The 26,253-nt window shown below is 49.4% G+C and overlaps 1 protein-coding gene across 3 annotated transcripts in view; it reads left to right on the forward strand.

Annotated features, from left to right (window-relative positions):
• Positions 1 to 26,253, forward strand: part of SRRM4 (serine/arginine repetitive matrix 4) — a 288,447-nt gene that overhangs the window by 234,020 nt on the left and 28,174 nt on the right. For all 3 annotated transcript variants that reach the window (XM_043529583.1, XM_043529584.1, XM_037879059.2), the window contains 3 exons: positions 10,458 to 10,604; positions 19,901 to 19,987; positions 22,992 to 23,069. In XM_043529583.1, the coding sequence (XP_043385518.1) occupies positions 10,458 to 10,604; positions 19,901 to 19,987; positions 22,992 to 23,069 (312 nt within the window). The remainder of the gene's footprint in view (positions 1 to 10,457; positions 10,605 to 19,900; positions 19,988 to 22,991; positions 23,070 to 26,253) is intronic.

The raw sequence follows: 26,253 nt of genomic DNA on the forward strand, positions 1-26,253 counted from the left end.
GCAAATGAGACTTCCCATTAAGTTACACTCAAAGGGCCTGAGGTCGGGCTGCTCCTTGTACCACAGGGCAGTTTTCTGCTGCTGCCAGAGCAGGGTGGTCCAGCGGTCAATGTACTCACGGGGGACTCCGGAGCTGGGGGGTTCTGTGCCCAGCTTTACGGCAATCCGCTGTGTAACTCTGGGCACCTCTCTGTGCTTCCATTTTCCCTCCCACCTTTTGTCCGTCTTGTCTCGGAGCCTGCAAGCTCCCCAGGACAGGGGTTGTCTCATGCTATGCGTCTGAATGGTACCTGGCAGAGCGGGCCCCCGGCTGTGGTTGGGGCACATCTGTAATACAAAGCATAATAACTGCAGGGAGGGTGGCTTGTTTCAAATCCATCGGAGCTTGCTCTTGCTTTGAACCCAACTCCTGGAGCACTGCTTTCCTCTCCGACCCTCTGGCTGCACGGTGCCTGCTGCTAACATCCGAATGGAATCCTGACTGCCGTACATGAAACTGCCCAGTGCATTACTTGGCATTGTGGGGAGCGAACAGCCGTGCCATCTCCTTGTTATGAGCGATCCACGCTATGCCACCCACGGTGCCGGGAAGGCCGCAGTCAACTGGATCTATTTATTCCCCATTTTCCCTTGAAAGGCTGTGTGACTGTAGCACGATCTCTGACGGTTGGCTGTGTGGTGTTTTCTCCTTGATTTTGTTTCTGAGGAGAAGGGGAGAAGTCTTGTGATAATCCTCTCCGGTAAGATTAAGCTTTCATGTAAAATTGAACCTGCTTTTACATCACAGAGATGAAAGACTAACAGACCATCACAAAAAAAAAAAAATTAAATTGACATCTCCAGAGCTCAATCCAAAGGGATTACCAGCCAGTTTAGTGCTTTAGAGGCTATCCAGTGTTCCTCAGAAGAGACTGGTTGAAATTAAGCCAGCCTTTGATGAGATTGGAGGATAATTATTTCCATCAATAATTACGCCCAAGCCCAGAGGAAATATTGCATAGCTTGTTCCAGATCAGTAGTCCTTGGCTGCCTCAAGGCCAAGTAAGAATTAACCCCTGGAAACAAAACAAAACAAAACCCTATTAGTCTAAACCGGAGCTTCGGTACTAAGATTCCTGCTCCCCATGACCTGAGAAAAGACGCTCCAGACCCCTCACAGTACAGCAGCTGAGCTATGTATCGTCATGCCAACTGGAGACCCTTTTGTGCTGACAATGCACTAAAGAACAGTTCCTGCACAAGGATGGCCCGAGACGCCTATTCAAGCCCACTTCCTTGGTTCGCATAAGCCTCGCGTACAAATGGACCCTGCCAGATGCATGTTTGGGGACATGCAAAACTATCAGTAAGTTCTCCCGCATACTGTCATGTAACTAATCCATCCAGAGAGGGTTTCCACAGGTCACGAATTATGGAAAATTGGTAATTGATCCTATTGATTGAGCCTCAAAGGCAGGCAGCATGTTTTTAAAAGGGGCTCAGGAAAGGTCATAAGCTAATTATTTTGAGCAAATTTAGCAATTATCCCTGTATCTTCACTGGTAGTTGATGTTGAGGCTGGGAAGAGACCGAGAGCTTTATTGCAAGTAGATGAGTAGCTCTGAAGGCCAGCCAGGACAATGTGATCATCCTATATAACACAAGCCAGAGAATTTCACCATTACCCCTGTATTGGACCCAGGAACTTGTCTTTGGCTAAACATACCTTCCATAAAGGCATCCAGGTTTGATCTGAAAGAGATGAGAAAATCACCACTTCCCTTGGCAGTTTGCTCCAGTGGTTCATCACCCTCCCTGTTAAAAATGTGTTTCTAGTTTGAATTTGTCTGGCTTTAACTTCCAGCCATTGGTTCTTGCTCTGCCTTTCTCCACTAGATTAAAGAGCCCTTTAGTACCTGGGATTTTCTCTCTGTGAAGGTACTTACTCACCTTGATCAAGTCACCTCTTGATCTGCTTTTGACAAGCTAAACATAATGCTACCGTTACCATACAACATGGAGCCAGGAGTGCTGACCCAGCTCCATGCAGGGTGTGCACACCACCCAGCTTGGCTCCTTCCATCAGAGGTCATTCCAGGAGAGCACAGAGGTTTCGTCTAGGTTCTTCTCCTTCCCAGTGTCATTTCTCAGCACAGTCAGGCTCTTCTCCCCCCAGAGGAGGAGTTCTGAAAACCTGGGGACAGACCCTGTTCGAGAGACCCTGAGATCAGGATCAGACCTAATATGGACAGCAGACTATCTCATCTCATCTACTGTGGGGCTCCTACACCTTCCTCTGAGGCATCTGGTGCTAGCTGCTGTCAGAGAGAGGACACTGGACTAGATGGGCTCTGTGTCTGCCCCAGTTCGGCAAGTCCTATGTTCCCTGATATTATAATCCATTAAACACCATCAGTGTGCATTACCCAGCTCTCTCTCTCTCTTTATGTGTATGTATAGGTGTGTATATATATATATATATAATATAGGCTCCCCTTCCCTTGTATATTTAAAGATTAGGGAGATCGTAGGGCTGGCTGAAAGTTGGTGATTAGTTTCCAGGTGAATTCGTAAAAAAAATTTTTTCTTTAACTGGATACTTTTAAAAAAAAATTCATTGAATCAGAATGGAAACTGTGAGGTTTTCTCCCCCCTGAACGTTTCTCCCTAAGGAAAGAAGGAAGAAAAGAGTTGGGGGAGGACACCCCCCCCAAAAAAAGGCCAGAAAATGTTTCATATCAAATTAGAATGATTGAACATTTTGTTTCAATGAAGAATTGGGAAGAATTCAAATAATCTAAACGTTTCCCACAAAAACATTCAGATCATTCGTAAAGACACACTTTTTGGGTTGGAAAAAAGCCCTCGGATGAAAAGATTTCAGCTGGGTCTCGTAGACAGGCAGGAAGGTCAGCCATCTATTGGACAGACGGACACTTTTTCGGGGCTTCCCTGCCACACACCCCTTCTTCCCACGATACCACCACTTAATGCTTGGGTGGCAGTGCCCTAAATTCTTCCTGACCCTATCACCACATCCCCCTTCCCACTTTTCCTTCCCCTTTGTATCCTACTTGGGGGGTTGTTGCTTTCAACTGTCCTTTTCGAGCCCTCCCCCTTGTTGTGAAATGACACAGGCCTGTCAAACATGCCGCTGGCAGTTGAGCAATTTGACGCAGAGCAAACCCCTGAATTCTAAAAGCGTTTAGCAAAGGCTGACTTGGTTCAGTATATAATTTTTGGGTTGCGTTCCAACACCGTGTGGGGTAGTGGCTGTCGGCAACTGAATTGCTCTGCTCTGCTCTGCTCTTTACTTCCTTTTCTTCCCCTGTCTGGGACGAGTGTTCGAACTCCCAGCAAGTGCCAGGCTGGGAGCAGGGAACGAGCCAGCCTCTCCGCCTCCTCCCACTCTGCCTCTCTCCTGCTGGAGGCATTGATTTGATTTAGAGGCCTTGTCCTCACAGCTTCCAAACCAACTCTCTGCTGAAGGCAGCAAGTAAGAGAGCGCGTGGGCGGGAGGGGCTGGATTTTTAAAGGGACAGCACCAGTACATCAAACCCAAAGTGTCCACAACTCATGAATCTGAGCCCCCCAAATCACGAGACTGGTGTCCAATATAACAATTTTTTTTTAAAATGGTTCTTTTCCTTGGGCCTCTGTTTGCTGAGCCTTTAGGGAACACTTAGGTCCTGTTTTCCAGCATTGCTCTGCAGCTACGAAGACTAGAAACGTTGTTTTTTTTTTAATGAAAACTGAGCTTCTTACCTGATCACATGCCTCCGGGAGCTGGGGCTTTAAGGAAAACACCACGAGACTCATGATAAAATCACAAGGGTTGACAGCAGTGTCTGCTGATGTCAAACTTCAAACTCCCCCTGGATCCTTCAGCTAGCTCTGTGAGTGAAGGAAGGGTAGGGCTGTGTGTGTGATATACCTCCTGCCCTCATTCTCATGTCCCCTCCATGTGCGACACCCTGGGCTGTCTTTTCCCTGGTGGGGAATGCCCTACCGGTCAGACTACCAGACGTGGAAAGGAACAGCAAATTCTCATTTTCCCCTCCTTCATGTGCTGTGGTGGGGCCGGGGGCAAACAGCTCATGGGCTCTAGTGACTCGGGTGTATTGTAAGATCATTCCGCAGTGCATTGCACTTACAACTCCCCCTTCCTCCCGCCCCATCATCTTCCTTGTAAATCCCCGCTCAGCCACACCAATCCCTGCACATCCATTGCCCCTCCAGGGGCAGGAACACATGGGAGCAGCAGGGGCTATTGCAAGTGGCTCCCTTCCAAAGCCCTGGCAGGATGTTGCCTTCCCTCCAGCTTCTACAGAACTGCCTCCCCTCCGCACGCCTGAGGTAGCGAGCTGGGGCTGATCCCAGAGGGGGTGAGGCAGGAGGTAGCTCTTACTGCCTGTAACTATTTCTAGACCTCAGAAATTCAGCCCCTCTAGTCCGATGGGGTGCTGGTACAAGGCCTGGTGCAAACCCCACTGAAGTCAAGGTGAATCTTTCCATTGACTGCAGCGGGCATTCGGGGTCAGTAATGTGCGATGGGAGGCTAGTGTCTCTGAGAGCTGTTCCACATCCCCATCAGCCCGCTGCTCACCCAGCCCTGAGCCATAGCAGCCAGGCCAGTATGGCGTGAGAGGACCATCAGCATTGCTCCCATCCCATTGCAGAGCCGCCCTTTGCCCTCTGGCTTTACCACCACACTCCCCTATAGCCAAACTTCCTGTCAACTTCCCCGGTCACATCCCCCAGATCCAGATCCAGGTCAGGATGGAAAGTTTATAAGCTGGTTTTATTTATTTGAGTAACGCTGCAGGTGACACCAAGGAAACAGAGTTTATGGCGACCCTTCCCGCTGTGGCTTACTGCTCTCTCTCTTCTTCTTTCCAGGCTTTGAAATAAACATCTTACGGGCCTGAAAACATATTGTCTTTCCTTAGGAGTCTTGCTGTTTGGGGGACGACAGAACCCCCTTGTCCTCCCCCAAACCGAACCCGGCTGCTTTTTATGGCCCTGAGTCCGACACGGCTTCACTGCTCTCACTCTGGTTTTCATCCGTCTGGGCCCTGGCTGTCCCTGCAGACACAGGTTGCATCTGCCCTCTGCTCCCACGGGTTAACTGAGTGCAGTGTGCTTGGTTCACAAGGAGCTCAGTGGCTTTGGATCTCAAGTCTCCGTGCCCCATTTGCTAGGGTTGAAACCAACCACTGAGTTTCATACAGGTTCCAGCCCAGACCAGTCAGGGGCCAGATCCCCCTGAAACTCAGCCTAGCCTGAAATCACCCAGGGTCACCCACCTGCCCCCATTCTGGGGTCTTTAACAAAATACAAAACCAAGTAAAAGCGGCAAAGAGCCCTGTGGCGCCTTGTAGACTAACAGATGCACTGGAGCATGAGCTTCCGGCGAAGTGGGGATTCACCCACGAAAGCTCAAGCTCCAATACGTCGGTTAACCAATAAGGTGCCACAGGACTCTTTGCTGCTTTTACCGATCCAGACTAACACGGCTACCCCTCTGAGGCTTAAAACCAAGTAAGTTTCACCTAATCCATCACTTAAGTTTCAGCTAGTGCGGAGCTGATCACAAAGTCCTGTTTCAGCGTAGGTCCTACCTATACGTGGGCTTTAAAAGTTCTTGGTAACCGAATAGTAGTTCTTTTGGTTTGGGGTTTAGACTGCAAAAGACTTTCTCTGCCAGCTGGTGAGAACTTCACAGCCAGCTGCATTTTTGAACGGAAACTACAGCAACGGACGGTGTGTCCTTTTAGGATGCTCTGTGTAGATGCCAGTTGGGATAGATTTGAAAGACTCCGTTTTTGGCAGCATTGATAAGGTACCATCACCTCCGCCATTCTTCTTGATTCCACTCCACTCCTCCTGTGCATACATTTTAACGACACGCTCGCATGTGTGCCATGTTCTGAGTTCAGCCGCGGTTCAGTGGGGTCAAAATAAATCTGGGAGCGTAAAGGCTGGCTGTGACTCCATTTGCTAACGCAGTGGTGAGGAGCTGTCTGCTCACAAAGCAACGCAGCTCAGGAGCGAGGCGGGGGTGGGAAGGGAAAGCCATGGCCTATGGTCAGTTATGGTTTGTGTCAAATGTAAATTGTAAATTCCAGGTTGCTGGCAGGCCCTAAGAACTGTCTGACTGTGTCTTGTCTGAATCCAAGATGTAAAGATTTCATTAAGGATCCAGGACACGCAGGAGCTATTTAAATTAACGCAGTAGAATATTTGCTTTTTCCTTTGTTTTGTTTCTTATCTGGCGGGGACGTGGCAAGCCATGTTCCCTGCTCTTGCCCACCTATGGCCCAAGCAGCAGCCACCTCTCTTGATTAAGCAGGTATTAGAAACATTGAATCGCCCAAGCCAATTGGGAGAGCAATGAGCTGTGGGTCATCTTCTCACCCTTGATTTTTACTGGCATCCTGCTGCCTGGGGCAGCTTCCTGCCCTGGATTAGAAGAATGGTTGTTCTTTGAACGCCTGATGGCGAAGAACAGTGCATCAGTTTACAGCAGGTTAACTTGCATGTAAACAGACTAGCGGCTGAGTTTTTTCCATGTGCAGCTTGGTTATATGCAGAAGGACTTCCTCTTGTTTGGTTACAATATCTATTGTCCTGAAGTACTAGGAATTGGGAGTAGAAGACATGTAAATATCTCATCAACTGATCATTCTTTCTGTAATAATTAATGCCACCCATGGGGTGCTATCTTGAAAGCCCCAGTGCTGAAATCTCCTAATTCTTATTGTGCAGGGATGGCATTGCACAGTGGCCGTGCAAGCTTCCCTAAACTGTGTCTCATCTCCAGCTGGAGGTCCCATCTTTGCTTCCATTGGCTGCTTGGTCCGTCTGCTGACAGTCAGCCAGGCCACTGATCATTGCCTACTGCAGTAATATGGCTTTGGTAATGCATCCATTATCCTTACGCATATTACCCATTAACATCCGCCCTGCCCCCATGGTGTGAGACGCCGGACAGACACAGAAGAAGGGGCACGGTCTCGACAAGGTAGATGATCGATGTAAGAAAAATGTCAACAGGTGATTGGTTGCTGTCCTGCTGTGTGGAGTGGCTCCCAACCGTGAGCGCCTGCCTCAGGGCAGGCTGTCAAAGACAGCACAGACACCCCAAACGGTGTGGTCTAGGATTCGATTTCACCAAGCCAGTAACAAATGGGAACTCCTGGATCACTGGAACAGTCTTACCATGGAGTCTCAGGCCGTCCCCTTAGGCCATGTCTTTACTACCACTTTTGTCAGCAAAACTTATGCCACATACCCCTGAGCGACATGAGTTTCACTGACATCGCCACCACCCCTTGTTGGGGATGGTTTAAGTATCTCGAGGGGAGAGAGTGGCTACACGAGAGGTCTTACGGCGGTGCAGCTGCATCAGTACAGCCTTGCCACTGAAAGCTCTCTAGTGTAGACTGGAGAGTCTAAGGCCATGTCTATCTTGCCACCCAGACAAACTGGGCTTAGTGATAAATGGGCACTTGCACCAAAAATCACACCGCATTCAGGCTGCTTCCAGTCGCAAGAGACCAGTCACTTACCTGCAGCTCAGTTGGGACCCTGGATCTTACACCAAAGACAACAGCAGTAGCCAATCCTGTAATAAATTGTCTAGAGGTTTATTAACTAGGAAAACGGAATAAAAGAGTTATTTTCAGGTTAACGGAAGCAAACATACACACGCCAATGAGTTACCATCTAAATGCTCTAGCCTCTGTTTGCCAGAAGCTGGGAATGAGCGACAGGGGATGGATCACTTGATGTTTACCTGTTCTGTTCATTCCCTTTGGGGCACCTGGCACTGGCCACTGTCGGAAGACAGGATACTGGGCTAGATGGTCCTTTGGTCTGACCCAGTAGGGCCATTCTTATGTTCTTAAATCCTAAGAGTGACAGAATTGTAGTGATCTGTCAATTCCAAGTGTCTTTCAGGACAGACCCAGGAGGCAGCCCCCAGGGATCTCTGGCTTCAGTTTAGAGTCTCTGGCCATTCAGAGTTCGAACAGCCAAAAAGACGCAGTTTCTTCTTGTCAGGGATTTTATCCTTTCCCCCAGAGTTCAAGATGATGGGACAAGTTCACATGTATGTCTCCTCTTCATGGGTGGGCAGCGGCCAAGGGGTGGGGGGCAGGGTAGAACAATCAGCAAAGTCTTTTGTCCTCTTATGTTCCTCAATGGTTTGTCTGGTGTCTATTGGCCGCCTTTTGTTGGGGAGGAGATAACACATGCTGTGGCAAACTGATATTTCACACTGGGTAATGCTTTGCTCCTGACTGCGGGGTTTACAGTTCCAGAGCAAACACTTAACACTTAACTATCACCTTCTAACCTATATATGTATATAAGTGAGATTCACGTATGCAGCAGTTCTTAGAGTCTAAACAGTAAATGCAGTATTGTAAGACTAATACCTATGTGGAGCAAAGCTAACACACAGGTGACCTGGTCTGGGCTCCAGCTACGAGGCTGTCCGTTCTTAGCTCATGCCTACAGCCTGGGCAAGAGCTGGCATCTGGCCTGTCAGTGTCACGGTTACATTTTCTATTGTCACTGAATTGCCCCCAACCATCGCTCCACCCACCCCTCATCCCAGTGCCCCGGCCAGCCTGCTACACCACTGCCACCTCAAGAGCTGACCCAAAGCCCCTTGAAACTGACAGGAAAGCTCATAACTTCAAGGAGACTTGGCTTCCTCTTGCACCCTGTCCAACCCCTCCAGGAATATGTGCCTGCAAGACATTTCTGCAGAAAAAGAGCGGTCCCTTCCTGGAAGGTTAAACGGAAGCTTTTGCCTGGAATGAGGAGTTGACGCTGATGGCATTTTAGGAAAATCAGTCCATCGCTGGTGCTCATGGTAGGACCACGGCCTGGACTCTCCCTTTCCTACCCCCTTCCCTCGCTGCTTGTGTCCTGCTTCATTTGGGGAGTCTCTTTGGGTCTGTCAGGGCCAGGGGGCTGTGCTGGCCACACTGCTACCCTCAGACATGCCAGCTGGGTAGGGAAGAGGGGGTGCCAGCCAAGCCGCACAAGGGCAGTGCCAGCCTTCAGAGTGGGAACACGGATATGCAGTACGGCAGGTTGGCCAGCAGAGCTCGGAGCCAGGACCAACTGGAGTGAGAGTGCACAGCCTGCCTGCTGGGATCACGCTCCATATTGCTGAGGGGTTTGGTACCTGCTGCATTAGAGAGTGTTGTTGTTCGGACCTGCTTTTCCCTTCTCCTGCCGGCTGTTTTCCTTCCTGTTTTACCTGTTAAATGAGCCATTGCCAGGCTGCAGTCTCCCAGCCTGGGTCTCTCAATGCTCGTGGCAGCTCTGACGTGAAAGCAGATGGAAACGGGTCGGCATCGCGCTGGAGCCAGACTTCAGACAAGTGTTTTCTCGAGTCTCGTTTGAACGTTGGTTGTTTCCTGTGACACACAAGGGACTGGGAACGGAATTCTCTCCACCTAAGCCTCGCGTGGCTTTAATGGGAGGTGACGGTGTCCTGAGAGCTGTGTGTAATCCCAGAGCCGTTGCCTCCCGTTCTGCTCGCTGTTATTTCTCCCATCCAGAGCTTTAGGTGGGCGGGGTGGAAGCTCCCTCTGAAGGTAGCTGGGGAGCCATCTCCATGCTGGGAATGGGCTTCCCAGTAGTTCCTACTGCCTCTACTACAGCAGTTCCTTGGTGGCTGGTGCCCTGCCCCGCCCACCCACGTCGGTGGCTGGTGCCCTGTCCCATCCCCACCCCACCCTGGTGGCTGACACACATACTCCTGGCTCCAGTGTCTCCATCAGGATCCACGGTGGCTGAAAGGTTGGACCACGCTGGGCCAGGGAATCCATCCTGCGTCTTGGTAGCTGGTCTGATGTTATGTGCCGCCGTGGCTGCTCATCCCCTCCAGGTCTGGTTCTCACCTCTGTGAGATACCGTGGGGGTGAAAAACAAGTGGGGGGACAGAAACCTAGATCTACCTCTCCCCAGTATGTCCATTGCGGGGGCGCTAGCCCCCTCCACCACCCGGTTCCGCCACCCCAGGCTCTACGTGTGTATGAATCTGTACCAAACACCAGTCCACCCAGAGCCCATATCCGCCTCTTTCCCACAGGGCTCTCCTTCTACCCATCTCGCTGACAGAGCTTGGGAGCAGAGGCCTCCCCTTCTGGCCTGAAAGCCAGTGGATGACTCTTGGCAACTCTCTTCATCTCTCTGGGCCTCCGTTTCCCATCTGTTAAATGGGAAACTTCCTTCCTTTCGCCCACCCTCTGCTTCACCATTTCGACTGTAAATCCTTTGGGGTAGGGACTGTCTCACTGTTTGTTTGCACAGCGCCTAGCACCGGGGAGCTCTGGTCTCGGGTGGAGCATCTGAGCACGACCGTAACACACACATTAACGGCTGTAGTCCTTCAGAAAGGTGACCTCCCTGGAGAGCGGCCCCTCATTGCTCTGTTTCTCTGATCTGTTGCCCAGCACTGAGACGCCGAGCTGCCTGTCATGCCCAAAGGAGGAGAGACGCTTGGAAAAGCCGAATGGAAACACAGCTCAGGAGGCCTCCAGCACCAATGGCTGTGTGAAAGGAAAGGACAGCAGACAGTACACCCACCACAGATCCCGCAGGTAAGAGCCCAGCCGCTGAGGCCCTTCCTGGGAGCAGTGGCTAATGCAGTGGGGTGAGGTTTTGTGGGAGGGGTGTACTAGCCATCTTCCTTACCCCCCTGCCGGATCCCTGCAAGTTTGTCCCTGCAGGGAGTCCCACTCTGCCGCAGTCTCCATCGAATGGCCTGTGAGAGCCTACGACAGTCGAGTCGCTCCATTAACTCATCCAGCAGAGCTCCCCCCGGCAACCCCGGTAACCTGGCGTTCCTACCCCACTGTGATAGCGATGGCGTCACACCTGCTTCTGAGGTGTAGACACTTATTAGCTCCGTTCCACGAATGCATACAGGCCCTCCACCCCCAGGAGCTTCAGTCTTCCCCTTGCGGCAGCCACCGGCCCTCTCTTCCCAAAATGGCTGCCTGCAGCGGGCGCTTGAGTGAACGTGCATCCAAGCAGTGGATGGCCACTCTTTCAAACTGGTCTTGGAATAGGGTGACCACCCCCAGGGGGCTGGCCTGAGCCGTCCCTGCCTCCCACCCACACAGGGCTGGGCTGAGCTCCCCCGTCCCAGTGCCCGCGCCTGGCCCCAGCCTCCCCACCATGTCCTCCACATGCAGGGCGGCCCAAGGCCACACTTGCCAGCCCATGCGTGGGGGCCCTGAGGCCTCCCTCTCCCTGCTGCGTGTGGGGCTGGCCAGCTGGCCCGAGACACTCTCCCTAGACCTCCCTCCAGCACGGGGCTGGCATTGCCACTTGTTAGCGGCCTTCCCCCCACGTTCCTCCATGTCCCACTAGGAGTCCCACCCCACTTTTTTGGCAAAACTGCATTTGTCCACACAAATGCACAGTTTTCCCCAAAAAGTCAGGACAGCCGGGACAGGGGACTGTCCCGGGCAAAACAGGACATATGGTCACCTTAGCTTAGAAGGGGTTTGAAGGCAGGCCACCTGCCAGCATCCCAGTACTCTGCTGTGGGTGATGGAGGTGCTAGCAGTTGAGACCTACCATAAGAGATTCCCTTCTGCCCATGCCTAGATCACAGACCAACAGCACAGGGCTTGTTAGGGCAGAGGTTCATTATCAATTCTTCCTTAACTTGTGGTAGTTTGAAAGGGGAAAAATTAATCAAAAGTTTATAAATGACGTGAACAGCCTTTCCATGCCCTGCCTGTTAAATTATCACTGGGATTAGAGCCAATCCGTTTGGTTAAAGCTGCTAGAGACACAGAGAGAGAGAGAGAGAGAGAGAGAGAGAGAGAGAAAGCACATTTCATATCTTCAGATTTCAAGCTAACCAGCGCAATAATCTAAAGTGTATTTTTAATTAGACTTTGATGACAATCAGAGAGAAACAATTCAAGTCAGATGAACTCAGGGAGAAAGTTTCTACATCAAAGACAAAGTAAATTATCTGCAGAAACCAGGAAGGGCTCTACAAGAATCTGCATGGGGCTGAGGGGTGAAGGCTAAAGGTTCATTCTCCTGTTGCCCCCTGAGCCATGGAGGTGCCGGAACTGAAAAACTGGATTCGCTGTCAAGAGGCCGTGGAAAGGGCTGAGAACCGAATAGCTGCATTTTCAGAGGTGCTGAGAAGTCACAGCTCCCACTGAAATAAATTAGGTCATGAATATACATGAAAGATCATGGAATCAGATCAGATGAATGTTTAATTATTAAAACCCTGGACTGGGGGCTCAGGGGATCTGGGATCAATTCCCAACTCTGCTACAGACTTGTTGGGTGACCTTGGGCAAGTCACTTAATCTTTCTGGGCATTAGTCCTTAGTCAGTAAAATGGGGCTAGAAATACTTCTTTCTCCTATCTGTTTAGGCTGTAAGTTCTATCTCTCACTATATATCTACAATGGGGCTGTAATCTCAGCTGAGGTCCCTAGGTGTTACCATAAAAAATAGCAATCATTTATGTTGGATTGTTGTTAAGATGGATGCTGTATGGGTGTTAGTCCCTCCTGACTGAAGATCTGGCCAGAGCTTTCAAGGGGACCCTAAGATTGTCCAGATATTACAGGTTAATAACTGGGGAAGATATTAATTTTTTTCCTGCTAGATTTCCCTCCCCATTCCCTGGCAGAGCTGATGTTCAGGGAGCAGAGAATGCCTCCTGGAACCTGTCCCCAAGGCAGCTGTCATCACACTGGTTATTTTGCCTGCTTCTCTGCTGAGTTTGTGATTCCCATCCCTCTCCAGAGCCAGATGTTCCAGTGAAGGAACATGGGAGTTGCCAATCCGGGACAAGCCATTGGTCATTCTAGAATGGGGGACCCTGCCAATCAGTCCCCCTTGGGCTAGTTAGCGAGGCTTATGCCACCTCCGTGGCAGTACCAAGCTGGGAGGGGCCACATGCCATCTTGGTCTGTGGTAAAGTCAGCGCTTGCAAGCCACCCTGTTTGGGGTGGGTTGCTATGGGAAGGGGAGATGGCCAGCGTGAACCCAGACATGGCAGGGGATGGTGCTGCTGATGCAGTAGGTAGATCTCTCTCCGGGGGCACCTGAAGTGGGCAGGGCCTGGGGCAGGATCCTCTGCTACACAGTACAGACCTTGGTGGACCAGTCTCCTCCCAGAACCTCAACCACCTTCCTTCCCACATTACTCTGGCCATTGGCACAAAAGCAGAAGCCACCTACCAGAGTAGCTGGGATGCCTTCAGCTTCCCAACACTAGGGCCAGCCCATGGTGTTGGGGAGTGATTCCAGGAGGAGCCTGTACCAATCCCAGCAAACAGCCTCTGACTTTGGATGGTGGAGTTTTGTGCCTTTTTACTCTGAGGTCAGTGTGAGAATTATCTGGGCTTGGGGAGCAAGAGCAAAGCCCGGCATGTGAAGCAAGTGGGCTTTCAGGTAGAGAGGCCATCGTCAGCGGGACTGCAGCGGGAGGGAGAGACTCCAGGGGCCTGATGAGGCAAGGCCTGAAAGAGTGTGTGGGGAGGGGGAATGTCAAATGGGGGAGCCATTTCGGAATAATGCCCACAGTGGGTGTTGTTTCCTAACCCCTGGCAGTTAGGGGTCGGCCCATGCCATGACGCGTGCGGGGATTTCCCTCCATTGAAAGACCATTTGGCGGGAGGCTCTAATGGAGGATCTCCGAGGTTGTGAGGCTTCTGAAAATCCTCACAGGGGGAACGCCAGCAAAATGAAGCTTGATACAGGAGGACTGATTATATTCTCTGGCCTGGGTTGTGCAGGAAGTCAGACTAGCTGGTGCAATGGTCCCTTCTGGCCTTCACATCTATGAATCTCCATTAAAGATCAGGAAAGGGGAACACATGGAGTGTAGCTGCATCACCGTACTGCAGCTTTCCATTTCTAAGGAGCTTGCCCTGTCTGCAGAGGCATCTGCCATGTTGTGAGGCAGAGGTGATGCAGCATGTTAGAATGACCCAATGTGCTCTCTCTGGACACCTTACTTTTGTTCTTTTTTGGTTTGTTATTTTCCTTGATCTCTGATAAGTTGCTGGCCCTGAAAGTGTACGGTTTGCTCTTGGCATGTGGGAAAATGTAACGGGCAGATGAAAGGAAAACACGTATGCAAAAAAATTAGGGAAGAAAACCAACCTGAGCGCTATTTTCCTAGAAATTTGGGCAACACAGCACAGGAGGGAATTAGCTCGTGACGACGACAAAAAGTCCCTCTGCATCTGCACAGAGACAGATGTCTGATTTTGAAGAAAGACAGCGATCCCCCTCAAAACAACACTTCTTTTACCTTACCACAAATAAAAGCCTGTTGCCAAGAAGGCAGTGTACTACGTCTCCTGATGAATCTTCCACTGGAGCTTTGAATTACTTGAGAGGCGAAAAAGCGAGAGAGGACATATTTAAATGCTAATTGGAGGATGCAATACGATTCCATCCCCCTTTCTGATCCGCAACAGAGGGACATGATCGTTATTATCTTGCAAAAAAACTTGTCCCTCCGCCTCTAAAAAGCAGCGTCCTGACCCAGAACCAGGCTGAAAAGAACCAGTGGTTTCTAGTGAGCAGGACTGATTCTGCTCCCCATTATACCAGTGTAAATCAGGAATCCCTGCACCAAGCCCAGTGTCCAGGGAATAGATTGGAAAAGGGAAAATGATGGTAGAAAGGGAGAATGTTTCCTGGAATGGGATGGAAAGCTGATACATCTCAAAAGGGCCTAGGAACAGAAGCTGGGATTTGATCTCTCACGGGGACGTGTGGAGCATGTTGTTTCTCTACTTTGATGCAACAATGGATGAAGGGCACCTAAGGCAGGCTACCAAACCACATCCTCAGAGATCCTCCATCAGAGCCTCCCTCCAAAAGATCTCTGTCACAGGACTGGCCCCTTTCAGAGGGAGTGGGGTCCAGTGTACCTGTGACTGAACCTGCTGCCCTGCTGGGCTCAAGGGAAGGCTCCTGGGCCCTATAAAAGGGGAGACAGGCTGGGAAAGCTGGCTGCCCACTGACCCCGCCACTAATTTTGGATGCCATGCCTTGCCAGCAGGGGGCACTACAAGGCAGACGCATCCTGTGACAGTCTCCTTCCCCTCAGGCCAAAATTGCTGACCCACATCAACAAAACAGACTCCCCTGGGTCTCGCAGTGTGGGTTCTGTTGTCTGTTTGGGCTGCGGGCTCTTCAGGGCAGGGGTGGTCTTCACCTGTGTCTTTGTACTTAACAAATAACAAGTGCCATTCTCTCTAGGGCGGTATGAAATCAAATGCCCCAAGCCTGGGCCTGGAATGCAGTGTGTGCCTGGCCATTTGCAGTTATCCAGTACCCAAGGGAATTTGTCACAAGGACAGAGGGGCTGAATTTCTCTGCCGGGGACATGGCAGCCTTCATTGGCTATTCTAACTTGTGTGATATTGCTGGGCGTGGTTCAACATTTGCCACCCATCACCACAGAGGTGGCTGCATTTCAGGGGACGGTGAAGCGATCCTGTAATTAGAGACCTGGTGGTTAGCAGATGCCTGGTGCTTAGTGTGGTTTCGGGGCTCTGGGAAAATGACAAAGCAAGAGTAAATTGGACCCTCCATCAGAATGTGGTGTTAGCCTGGCCTTGGCTTGCTAATTTTTTAGTACTTTAGGCCTAGACTGTACCATATTTACACATGTTGAGTGGTATCTTACTGTGCAAGTAGAACCACCAAAATAAACAGGACTATATTACTATTTTTATTATTATTTATTTTATTAATATCTCAATGCCTGGAGCCCCATCAAAGATCACAAACACATGGTGAGAGGTAGACCCTGACCTGCAGAACTTAAACAGAAAAGAAAGGGTGGGGAAGAGAGGGGCATTATCCCCATTTTACAGATGGGAAACTGAGGCCCAGAGAGTTTAAGGCCAGATCTTCAAAGGTAGTAAGGTGGCTTGAGATTTAGACACCCAAGAACATAAGAATGGCCATTCTGGGTCAAACCAATGGTCCATCCAGCCCAGTATCCTGTCTCTGACAGTGGCCAGTGTCAGGTGCTTCAAAGGGAATGGGCAAAACAGGGCACTCATCAAGTGATCAGTTCCCCTGTTGCCCATTCCCAGCTTCTGGCAAAGAGAGGCTAGGGACACTTCAGAGCATGGTTTTGCATCCCTGCCCATCCTAGCTAGTAGCCATTGCTGGACCTATTCTCCATGAACTTATCTAGTTCTTTTTTGAACCCTGGTATAATCTTGGCCTTCACAACATCCTCTGGCAAAGAGTTCCACAGGTTGACTCTGCGTTGTGTGAAGATGTACTTCCTTTTGTTTGTTTTAAACCTGCCGCCTATTTATTTCATTTGTTGACCCCTAGTTCTCGTGTTATGAGAAGGAGTAAATAACACTTCCTTATTTACTTTCTCCACACCAGTCATGATTTTATAGACCTCGATCATATCCCCCATTAGTCATCTCTGTTCCAGGCTGAAAAGTCCCAGTCTTATTAATCTCTCTTCATATGAAATCTCTTCCATACCCCTCATCATTTTTGTTGCCCTTTTCTGTACCCTTTCCAATTCCAATATATCTTTTCTGAGATGGGGCGACCAGATCTGCATGCAGTATTCAAGATATGGGCGCATCATGGATTTATATAGAGGCAACATGATATTTTCTGTTTTATTATCAGTCCCTTTCCTAATGATTCACAACATTCTGTTCACTTTTTTGACTGTCGCTGCACATTGAGTGGATGTTTTCAGAGAACTATCCACAGTGACTCCAAGATCTTTCTTGAGCAGTAACAGCTAACTTAGACCCCATCATTTTATATGTATAGTTGGGATTATGTTTTCCAGTGTGCATTACTTTGCATTTATCAACACTGAATTTCGTCTGCCATTTTGTTGCCCAGTCACCCAGTTTTATGAGATTCCTTTGTAACTCTTCCCAGTCTATTTTGGACTTAACTATTTTGAGTAGTTTTGTATCATCTGCAAATTTTGCCACCTCACTGTTTTGCCTCTTTTTCCAGATAATTGATGAATATGTTGAACAGTACTGATCCCAGTACAGACACCTGGGGGACACCATTATTTACCTCTCTCCGTTCTGAAAACTGATCATTTATTTCTATCCTTGGTTTCCCATCTTTTAACCAGTTACCCATCCATGACAGGACCTTCCCTCTTATCCCATGGCAGCTTACTTTGTTTAAGAGCCTTTGGTGAGGGACCTTGTCAAAGGCTTTCTGAAACTCTAAGTACACTATATCCACTGGATCCCCCTTGTCCACATGCTTGTTGACTCCCTCAAAGAATTCTAGTAGATTGGTGAGACATGATTTCCCTTTACAAAAACCATGTTGACTCTTCCCAAACAAATCATGTTCATCTATGTGTCTGATAATTCTGTTCTTTACTATAGTTTCAACCAGTTTGCTGGTACTGAAGTCAGGCTTACTGGCCTGTAATTGCCGGGATCACCTCTGGAGCCTTTTTAAAAAATTGGCATCACATTAGCTCTCCTCCAGTCATCCGGTGCAGAAGCTGATTTAAATGAGAGGTTACAGACTACAATTAGTAGTTCTGCAATTTCACATCTGAGTTCCTTCAGAACTCTTGGGGGAATACCATCTGGTCCCGGTGACTGATTACTGTTTAATTCATCAATTTGTTCCAAAACCTCCTCTAATAACACCTCAGTCTGGGACAGTTCCTCAGATCTGTCACCTAAAAAGAATGGCTCGGGTTTGGGAATCTCCCTCACATCCTCACCCGTGAAGACCGATGCAAAGAATTCATTTAGTTTCTCTACCATGGCCCTATCTTCCTTGAGTGCTCCTTTACCATCTTGACCATCCAGTGGCCCCACTGGTTGATTAGGAGGCTTCCTGCTTCTGATGTACTTAAAACGTTTTTTGCTGTTACTTTTTGAGTCTTTGGCTAGCTGTTCTTCAAATTCTTTTTTGACCTTCCTGATTATACTTCCCTACACCTACATACCTTTGAGACTCTGGACCTGATTGACTTGCCCACGGTCATCCAGGCGCAGCCGGGAATTGAACACAGATCTCCTGAGGCATGGGGCTGTGCCTTCCTTCCTGTTGTGGAATAGGGTGGGCCTCAGTCGTGAGTAAGGGTGGCAGACGCTGGCCCCTTGCAGCGGTGATAGTCTGGATCCAGGTTGCTATGTAACTAGAAGATCGCTGTTCTCCTGATGCTGGCCAGCACATTCGAGTAATATATTTGTGATGGGACCCATTTCTCCATGTTAAAATAAACTAGTGAGCCGATAACTCGGGGGCCGGAGAGGGAGGGGCATTTTGCTTGCTACCCATTTACCACCCGAGCCCTGGCAATGAAGGAGAGTTTCTTTACACGTTCCAAAAATACTTTGCTCTTCAGTTATTCATGGCTCATGAGCAAAACATTAGCATCACGTTTAGTTTTGTAGGGCTATAAAAAAAAGTGTATTAAAAACACTAAACAATTGGCTTTTTATGGTAGCATTATTTTGGTAGTAATTCGATCCCTAGATAAGACCGATTCTATCCTGGGCCCTGTAAAGTGCAGTGAAAGCCCTGAATGTAAATCAGTGACAGCTGTAAAACAGCTCCTGCCCCTCCCGCTGCAGCCTTGTCATTCTAAATATCTTCATGCTCTGATGGTTTCCATGTATCAAGACTTTAATAATACTTGTCCTTTCTCTAGCTCCTATTCTATTCTATTCTAGTCTGGTTTCTGTGTCTGAGGATCTCAAAGCACTTTCCAAATAGTAACTAAGTCTCACAACATCCCTTTGACACAGGTGTTATCTCTCATTTTACAAATGGGGAAACTGAGGCACAGAAGCATGCAAGTAAACGTATCCACTAATTTTGGAGGTCTCAATTTTAGGGTTCCCAAACTGCGACACACTCCCGCCTGACTTTCAGTCGTCGTAAACACCTGCAAGTCCAATTGACCTCTGGGGATGCTCAGCACTTCTGAAAATCAGCCCCCAGCTGTGTGGAATTTCCAGAAGTGCTCAGAGTTGGCTTAGCTGTGTGCGCATCATCACTAAACACATTTGAAAATCCAACTCCATGTGACTGGGCCAAGCTGTCGCTGGAGGTCAGTGACAGAGCCAGGAATACAACCCAGGAATCTTGACTCATTATCACTTGCTTTACCCACTAGACAGCACTTCCTCCCTTCCTAAGAATGTTTGGTTTGCTTAACAGATAACCACAAATTAACTGTCATATTTTAAACTAAGTGCCCCAAATTCATTTAACTACTGTATTTGCATTTAATTTAAATATAATGAGATTATGTGCTGTATGTTCCAAAATGTAAAAAAAAAAAATACCCAGGGAAATATTTTTCTGAGGTTTAACAACGGTGTAAGAGAGCTATATCTCATTAGACTACCATAACACCTTAATAAATACGTTTTTGTAGTCAGTTGCTGTTTAACATTTGTTAACTCTCTTATTAAATTTAGAGAAATTTATCTAGTTGCCATAATTATTGTATGCGAATTAGATGCCAATTAATTATTTAAAACCTATTTACTGAGAGTAACAAAACTTATAAATCTGTTACGGAGCTGTTAACCTCGATAAATATTTTTAAAATAATCAACGGGCATGTGAGTAACATACAGTAACTATCTCATTTTATATATATATATATATATATATAAAATCCTGAGAGAAGACAGTTAATTTAAAGCATGACCAAATTGCTCATGACATGGTAATTAAGCATTTACCGTGCATTATAGATCTGCCATGAAACCCAGTTTTTCATGGTACAGCAGGAAGATTCGGAAAATGTCCTTCAGTCCGGACTATCTGGGAATTGAGGAAGTGGATGAAAACAACATTGATTGACCTGGGTCAACTGATTGTCCTTTTTTCTCTCAAGCCCCTCACACGATGAGGAGTACACGCCACCACCCCCGTCCCGGGGGAAGAAAAAGAAAAAGAAATCTACACGTAAGAAGAGGAGGAGGTGAGTTCGGAGAGGGGGAAACCCCACAGACCAGTGGCTGCTCAGATCCCAGGCGAAGGGAAAATATCTCCCCGGTTAGGTGACAGCTGGGAGAGCATGTGATTCGACGGGAAAGACTCTGTTCGCTCCTAGGAAGGAAGGGAATTATTTAGCATGGTTCCAGGAGGTATAACGAGGAACAATGGGGTGAAATTAAGAGAAGGCAAAAAAAGCTGAATATCAAGTTAAACTTCCTGACAGTGAAATCGGTTAGGCCATGGAATAGCCTCCCTACGAGAAAACAGGGGAAGACCCATCTCATGGGACTTTTAAAACTAGACTGGGCCAGACACTAGGAAATGGATCAGAGGGCACAGTTCTGCACTAAGCACCCATATAGGGCTTTAGGCCCAGACCCACAAAGGTATGTGGACTCCTAACTTACAGAGCCCTGGCTGGGATGATTTAGTTGGAGATTGGTCCTGCTTTGAGCAGGGGGTTGGACTAGATGACCTCCTGAGGTCCCTTCCTACCCTGAGATTCTATGATTCTATGGTTTCAAATGAAGTGCAAATTAAGAGTGTGCCCCTGTGTTTTTTGCCTATCTAATATATGTTACTTTCAGGGGAACTTCCTGGTACCTGTTCTGTTAAGGTCGTTCTACCAGGCCCATCCCCAGGGCGTCTGAACACCTTGATCTTGTCATCGCAGCAGGACTCAGACCCATCACCTTAAGCCAGCAACTACAGGGCAGGGCTGCGCTGCCAGGACCTAAAGCTCAGGGATAAGCTTTGTGTGAAAAGTCAGTGCCAGGAGGTGGCAGCAGTGCAAGGCTGTGTCTGCTCCAGCAGCCTTGAGATGGGAAATTCCACCCAGCACAGTCAGCTGCACTAACACCTGCTGAAATAAATGTGATGTCTTCATTGCAATCAAACCAGGCAGAAATCCAGAGCCTGGGTTTGCATTTCAACATATTGCTAGAGGGGAAGCGTCCCCTGATTAAAAAAAGGCCAGAGAGAGCTGTGAAAAAATAAATCTGCTTTTCAGAACTGCCATTCTCTGACTGTCTGTGAACATAGCCAACCACGGCAGCGTGGTCTAGATGAAATGACTATAAAGTGGGTGCACAACTGGTTGAAAGACCGTACTCAAGGAGTAGTTACCAATGGTTCGCTCTCAAACTGGGAGGACAAGTGTAGTGGGGTCCCACACATCAGTCCTGGTTCTGGTACTAGTCAACATTTCCATAAATGACTTGGATAATGGAGTAGAGAGTATGCTTATAAAATCTGCAGATGACGCCAAGCTGGGAGGGGTTGCAAACACTTTGGAGGACAGGATTAAAATTCAAAATGAGCTCGACAAATTGGAGAATTGGTCTGAAATCAACAAGATGACATTCAATAAAGAGAAGTGCAAAGTGCTACACTGAGGAAGGAAAACTCAAGTGCACAGTTGCGAAATGGGGAATAACTGGCTAGGGGGTGGTACTTCTAAAAAGTCTGGAGGTTATAATGGTTCACAAATTGAATATGAGTCAACAACAGGGTGCAATCGCAAAAAAAGGCTAATATCATTCTGGGGCGTATTAACCGGAGTGTCGTATATAAGACATGGGAGGTAATTGTCTCACTCTATTCAGCCTTGGTGAGGCCTCAGCTGGAGTACTGTGTCCAATTCTGGGCGCCACACTTTAGGGACAAATTGGACAGTGTCCAGAGGAGAGCAACAAAAGTAGAAAAGGTTTAGAAAACCTGACCAATGAGGAAAGGTTTAAAAAACTGAGCATGTTTAGTCTGGAGAAGAAGATTGAGGTGGGACCTGATAAGTCTGCAAATATATTAAGGGCTATTATAAAGAGGACGGTGATGAATTGTTCTCCATGTCTGCTGAAGGTAGGACAAGAAGTAATTGGTTTAATCTGCAGCAAGGGAGATTTAGATGAGAAATCAGGTAAAACTGCAAACTACAGGGGTAGCTAAGCTCTGAAATAGGCTTCCAAGGGAGGTTGTGGAATCCCCATCATTGGAGGTTTTAAAGACCAGTTTGGACAAACACCTGTCAGGGATGGTCTAGTCCAACCTCAGTGCAGGGGCCTGGACTAGAGGACCTCTCAAGGTCCCTTCCAGTCCTACATTTCTATGATTCTGTAAATATTGGGACCCAGGAAAAGTCAGTACTTGGATCCCAGCCTGGTTCAGTCAGATGCTATACAAGCTTCCCCCAGATCTATTAATACACTTTCACCTCCCTCCCCCCATCCCCAGCATCCCTGCCCTCCAGACAAGGGGTCTGACTCCTCACCACCACATTTCAGGGCTCAGCAGTCAGTGTGTGACCCCCTCCTCCGCAGACTGTCATGCCGGCTGCGGCAGCCCTAGGGATCAGACTCGCATTGAGGGGAAAGAGACCAAGAACTGGAGTGTGCATTTGAGGAGGGAGCTAGGGCAATGGCCAAGGAAGGGGGATTGTGTATGTGCTGCAGCCAGGGCTGTAACAGGGGGGGATCCCCTGAGTCCTTGGGAGCAGGTGCGGGGGGGGGGGGGTCAATGCAGTGACTGCGGGAACAGCACTGAGTTCTTTAGGCTGTTCTCAGCACAGAGCTCCCAGTCAGCACGAAGTGCTCATACCCCCACCACACAGTGCTGGAGCTTGAGCACTAACATTTCTGTCAGGCCATGGTGGGGTGTGGGCACCCGGGACCAAAAGGGACCCTGCTGCAGCAGGTTGGGCAATGTTCTCTGATTCTCACAAAGCTCAACCCAAACCTGCAGCCCTCTGGGCCTCCCCTGCATGCTGCCTGGCAGCTGTGGCAAATTCAGGGATCTTTCGTGACGGGAACAACACCTGCCAGGGAGGCAATGCGTTTTCGCTTGTCCTCTAAGCAAGGATCGGAATGCAGGTCTCCCGGGTGAAAGGCTAGTGTGGTAAACCCGTGTCCCCAGACACTCACCCCCAGCAGACAGACTCCTCCAGCTCGGAGCACCACATGCCCAGTAAGTAACATGTTGTCGCTGTTCCCCAGGTCTCCATCGTATAGCCCCTCGCCTGTGAAGAAGAAGAAGAAGAAGAAGAAAAGCTCAAAGAAACGAAAAAGAAACAGGTATTCCCCCTAAAACTCTCCGCCCCGAGCTCAGCGCACACTCCTCCCCAGGCACTGAACGCAAGGCGGTTGAGTGCAGCTGGGTGGTTTTCGTTAGAAGGAGGCTTAGAGGTAAAGGTTATCCATGCTGCTCAGCCCCACTGCCTGGGCAGTGTTGGCCCCTGGGGGGATGGCCAGTGCAATGCCTATGCACTCCTTCACTCCCACTTAACCCTGGGCTAAAGTGGGACGTAAGTGGTGCGTGGGAGTCCCTGGGAGGGATCCTGGCTGACCCAGAAAGGGAGCTCCCGCTGCAATGGGATCTCTGACACCCTTATCACCCCACCCGCTCTCAGGAAGTTAGCACCCGCATTGGCCCTAGCAGGGAGCAACACCTGTGCTCTTCCAAAGGGTTGTGTAAGGGGCAGGGAGCTGCCAGCTCTCCCTCCCTCTCTTCCCTTGCTGGGCTCGGCAGAATTCAACTCTTTTCTCCGGGGGCTTTGGCGTTGACACGTGGGCTGTCCGCATCGCTCACCAAAAGATTGTGTCTGCTTGTCCGCAGACAGCGCTGGGCCAGGTTTCTTTCATAGCCATTGGCTTGTTTGGTTTGTTCCCCCTTTTTAAATGGAAGCTTAAATTCGGCAGAATTCTGGGACCAAGCCGCTGTAATGCAGCCTGCACGTGCCAGCTCAGCCCGAGTGCTCGCGTGCGGTCCCTCAGCCCGAGTGCTCGCGTGCGGTCCCTCAGCCCGAGTGCTCGCGTGCGGTCCCTCAGCCCGAGTGCTCGCGTGCGGTCCCTCAGCCCGAGTGCTCGCGTGCGGTCCCTCAGCCCGAGTGCTCGCGTGCGGTCCCTCAGCCCGAGTGCTTGCCTACGGTCCCTCAGCCCGAGTGCTCGCGTGCGGTCTCAATGCCAGACCATTGAAACCTGCCCAAGTGTCACCCTACACAACTCAAGGAGGTGCAAATGCTCATGCAGCAGCATTCTGATGTCCTGGGGTGCGGGCTCTAGGAAAGGATGGAAAGCAAGGCCTAAACTCAAAGGCAAGATTATAGGAAGCCCTCTGAGGCCAAACCATTGAGTTTCCCATGGCGCTAGTCGTCTGTCACCCCATTTCCATCCTGCTTTATTACTAGCTCAATGAGCCTCAAAAGAACCCAAATATTGGAACCAGAGATGGGCTCAAACAGAAACTCCATGTGCCAAACTCAGCCCCCCCTCGTCCAGCCCGAACATTTAGAACAGCTCGGGTGCACATCTACTTCTGAACGTCCCAGCAGGCATCTCTCTCTCCAGCAGGCCAGAAGCAGATCTGAATGCCTTCAAAGCAGGAGACTTGCGCCGAGCTGGACCTAGCTCCAAACTGGCTAGCTCGGGCCCATCTCTAATCAGTGGCGGATTAAAGATTTTGCCGCCCCTAGGCCCTGAAATAATTCCTCCCCCCCCACCCCACCCTCACCCCAGCTTACCGCCGCTCCGCCTTCGCCTCCTCCCCTGAGCGCGCCGCCGGGTCCTGCTTCTCCCCACTCCCTGCCAGCGCTTGTGCGCGAAACAGCTTCGCGAAGGAGGCGGGAAGAGGGGGGAACGCGGCGCGCTCAGGAGAGGAGGCAGGGCCGGGGCGGGGATTTGGGGAAGGGGAGCAATAGGGGCAGGGAGGGGGCAGGGAAGAGCTGGAGTGGGGGCAGGGCCGGGGAGCGTGAACCGGCACCGGGGGAAGCAGCCTCTGGCTGCTATTATAAATTTGCCGCCCCTGCAAATTTGCTGCCCTAGGCCTAGGCCTTGTCAGCTGTCTCTAATGTAAAGAACATGATTAAATTTTTAAATATCAAACATTCCAGTTTCTTCTTCCAACCACTAACCCAATATTTGCTGAGAAAATGGGTACCATCTTCCTCGGAAAGTTCATGTATTTATAATTGACTGAACCAACAAGCCAGGACAGTCTTACAAAAGGGACAAAACCAAAGGACTAAAAAGTGAGCCTGATACTCAGGGAGAGAGAAGTAAATATAGCAAAATAGAATATAGCAAAAAGAAAAAACTCCTCCAATGCACTTCACTACAGAGCATGCCATATTTCCCCCTAAATTGTACCCTGCCCCAGCAATGATGGGCCCCATTGATCCTTTGCTGCTCTGCACCTGGTGTAGCCAGGTATACCATGCAGAGCAGGGGCAATTCATCCCCAGTTCAGAAGAGCAGCCTTTAACACCCACTTTGCACAGGTGTAAATGATGGCCCCGGGTGCAAAGCAGTGGGGAATCAGGCCCACTCACATTGATGGAGAGGCTCCAGATCTACACCAGTGTCCCTAAGATCAGAACTGGGCCCACATATCTGTAGTATTAAGTGGGGTGTTGGGGATTGTTAGGGGGCTTTCCCTTCATCCCCTTCCCTGGTTCTTGTCACGCAGGCAGAAAGCAGAAGGCCAGAAGTCCGAAGTGCAGGCAATGTTTATTGGGGTTAGTTTCAAGCAAGCATATCCATAGCTCTGACACCGCTGAGCCTTGCTTCCCAGTGTCCCATTCCCCCACTCCTCAACAGGCATAATTATACCTGCAATACACCCCCTTGGTCCCACCTCTTACAATTTATGGTCATGTTCCATTTTGGGGGGTCGTGAGTCTGGAGGCTTCATCCCACCTCTTTTGTATCCCATGGGAGGGGTAAGGTTGTGCTAGGGTCAGGGATAGGCATTGCTTTGGCCTTTTAATGCTTCGTATACCTTCCCGTTCATCCCACATTGCCCCTCCTGACTGGTTGCTTGACCTTGCCTTGAGATAGGAATTGAGGCAGTCTTCAAGTGTGTGCTCGTATATGATCTTCCACCATGTCCAGTAACACTTTAGCTGTTCTTATCTGTTCCCATTATACTAACAAACCCATCTGGCTGGGCAGAAGCAACACACAGTGTCTTTGTTCACACATGTTAGTAAGAATATAAGAATATCAAAATTCAAACGGGCAAACAAGACCCAAACTTCTATCTCTGGTGAATATACAGGCCTGAATCCTACATTATCATCACTAACCCTCCTAACAGGCGTGTGTAGAGAATCAACTCACCTAGAACACAAGTCCTGACCATTGCATCCGTCCGAATCCTGCCCTCCACCACCATCATCATCAGAGAACCACCATGGTCAGGTTTCAGAGAGGCAGTGCTAGGTCCCCCACCCCACGTTTAACCCAGGGGCAAGGATTTGGC

The sequence above is a fragment of the Chelonia mydas genome, chromosome 15 (assembly GCF_015237465.2).
Source record: "Chelonia mydas isolate rCheMyd1 chromosome 15, rCheMyd1.pri.v2, whole genome shotgun sequence".
In the NCBI taxonomy this organism is placed as follows: domain Eukaryota; kingdom Metazoa; phylum Chordata; order Testudines; family Cheloniidae; genus Chelonia; species Chelonia mydas.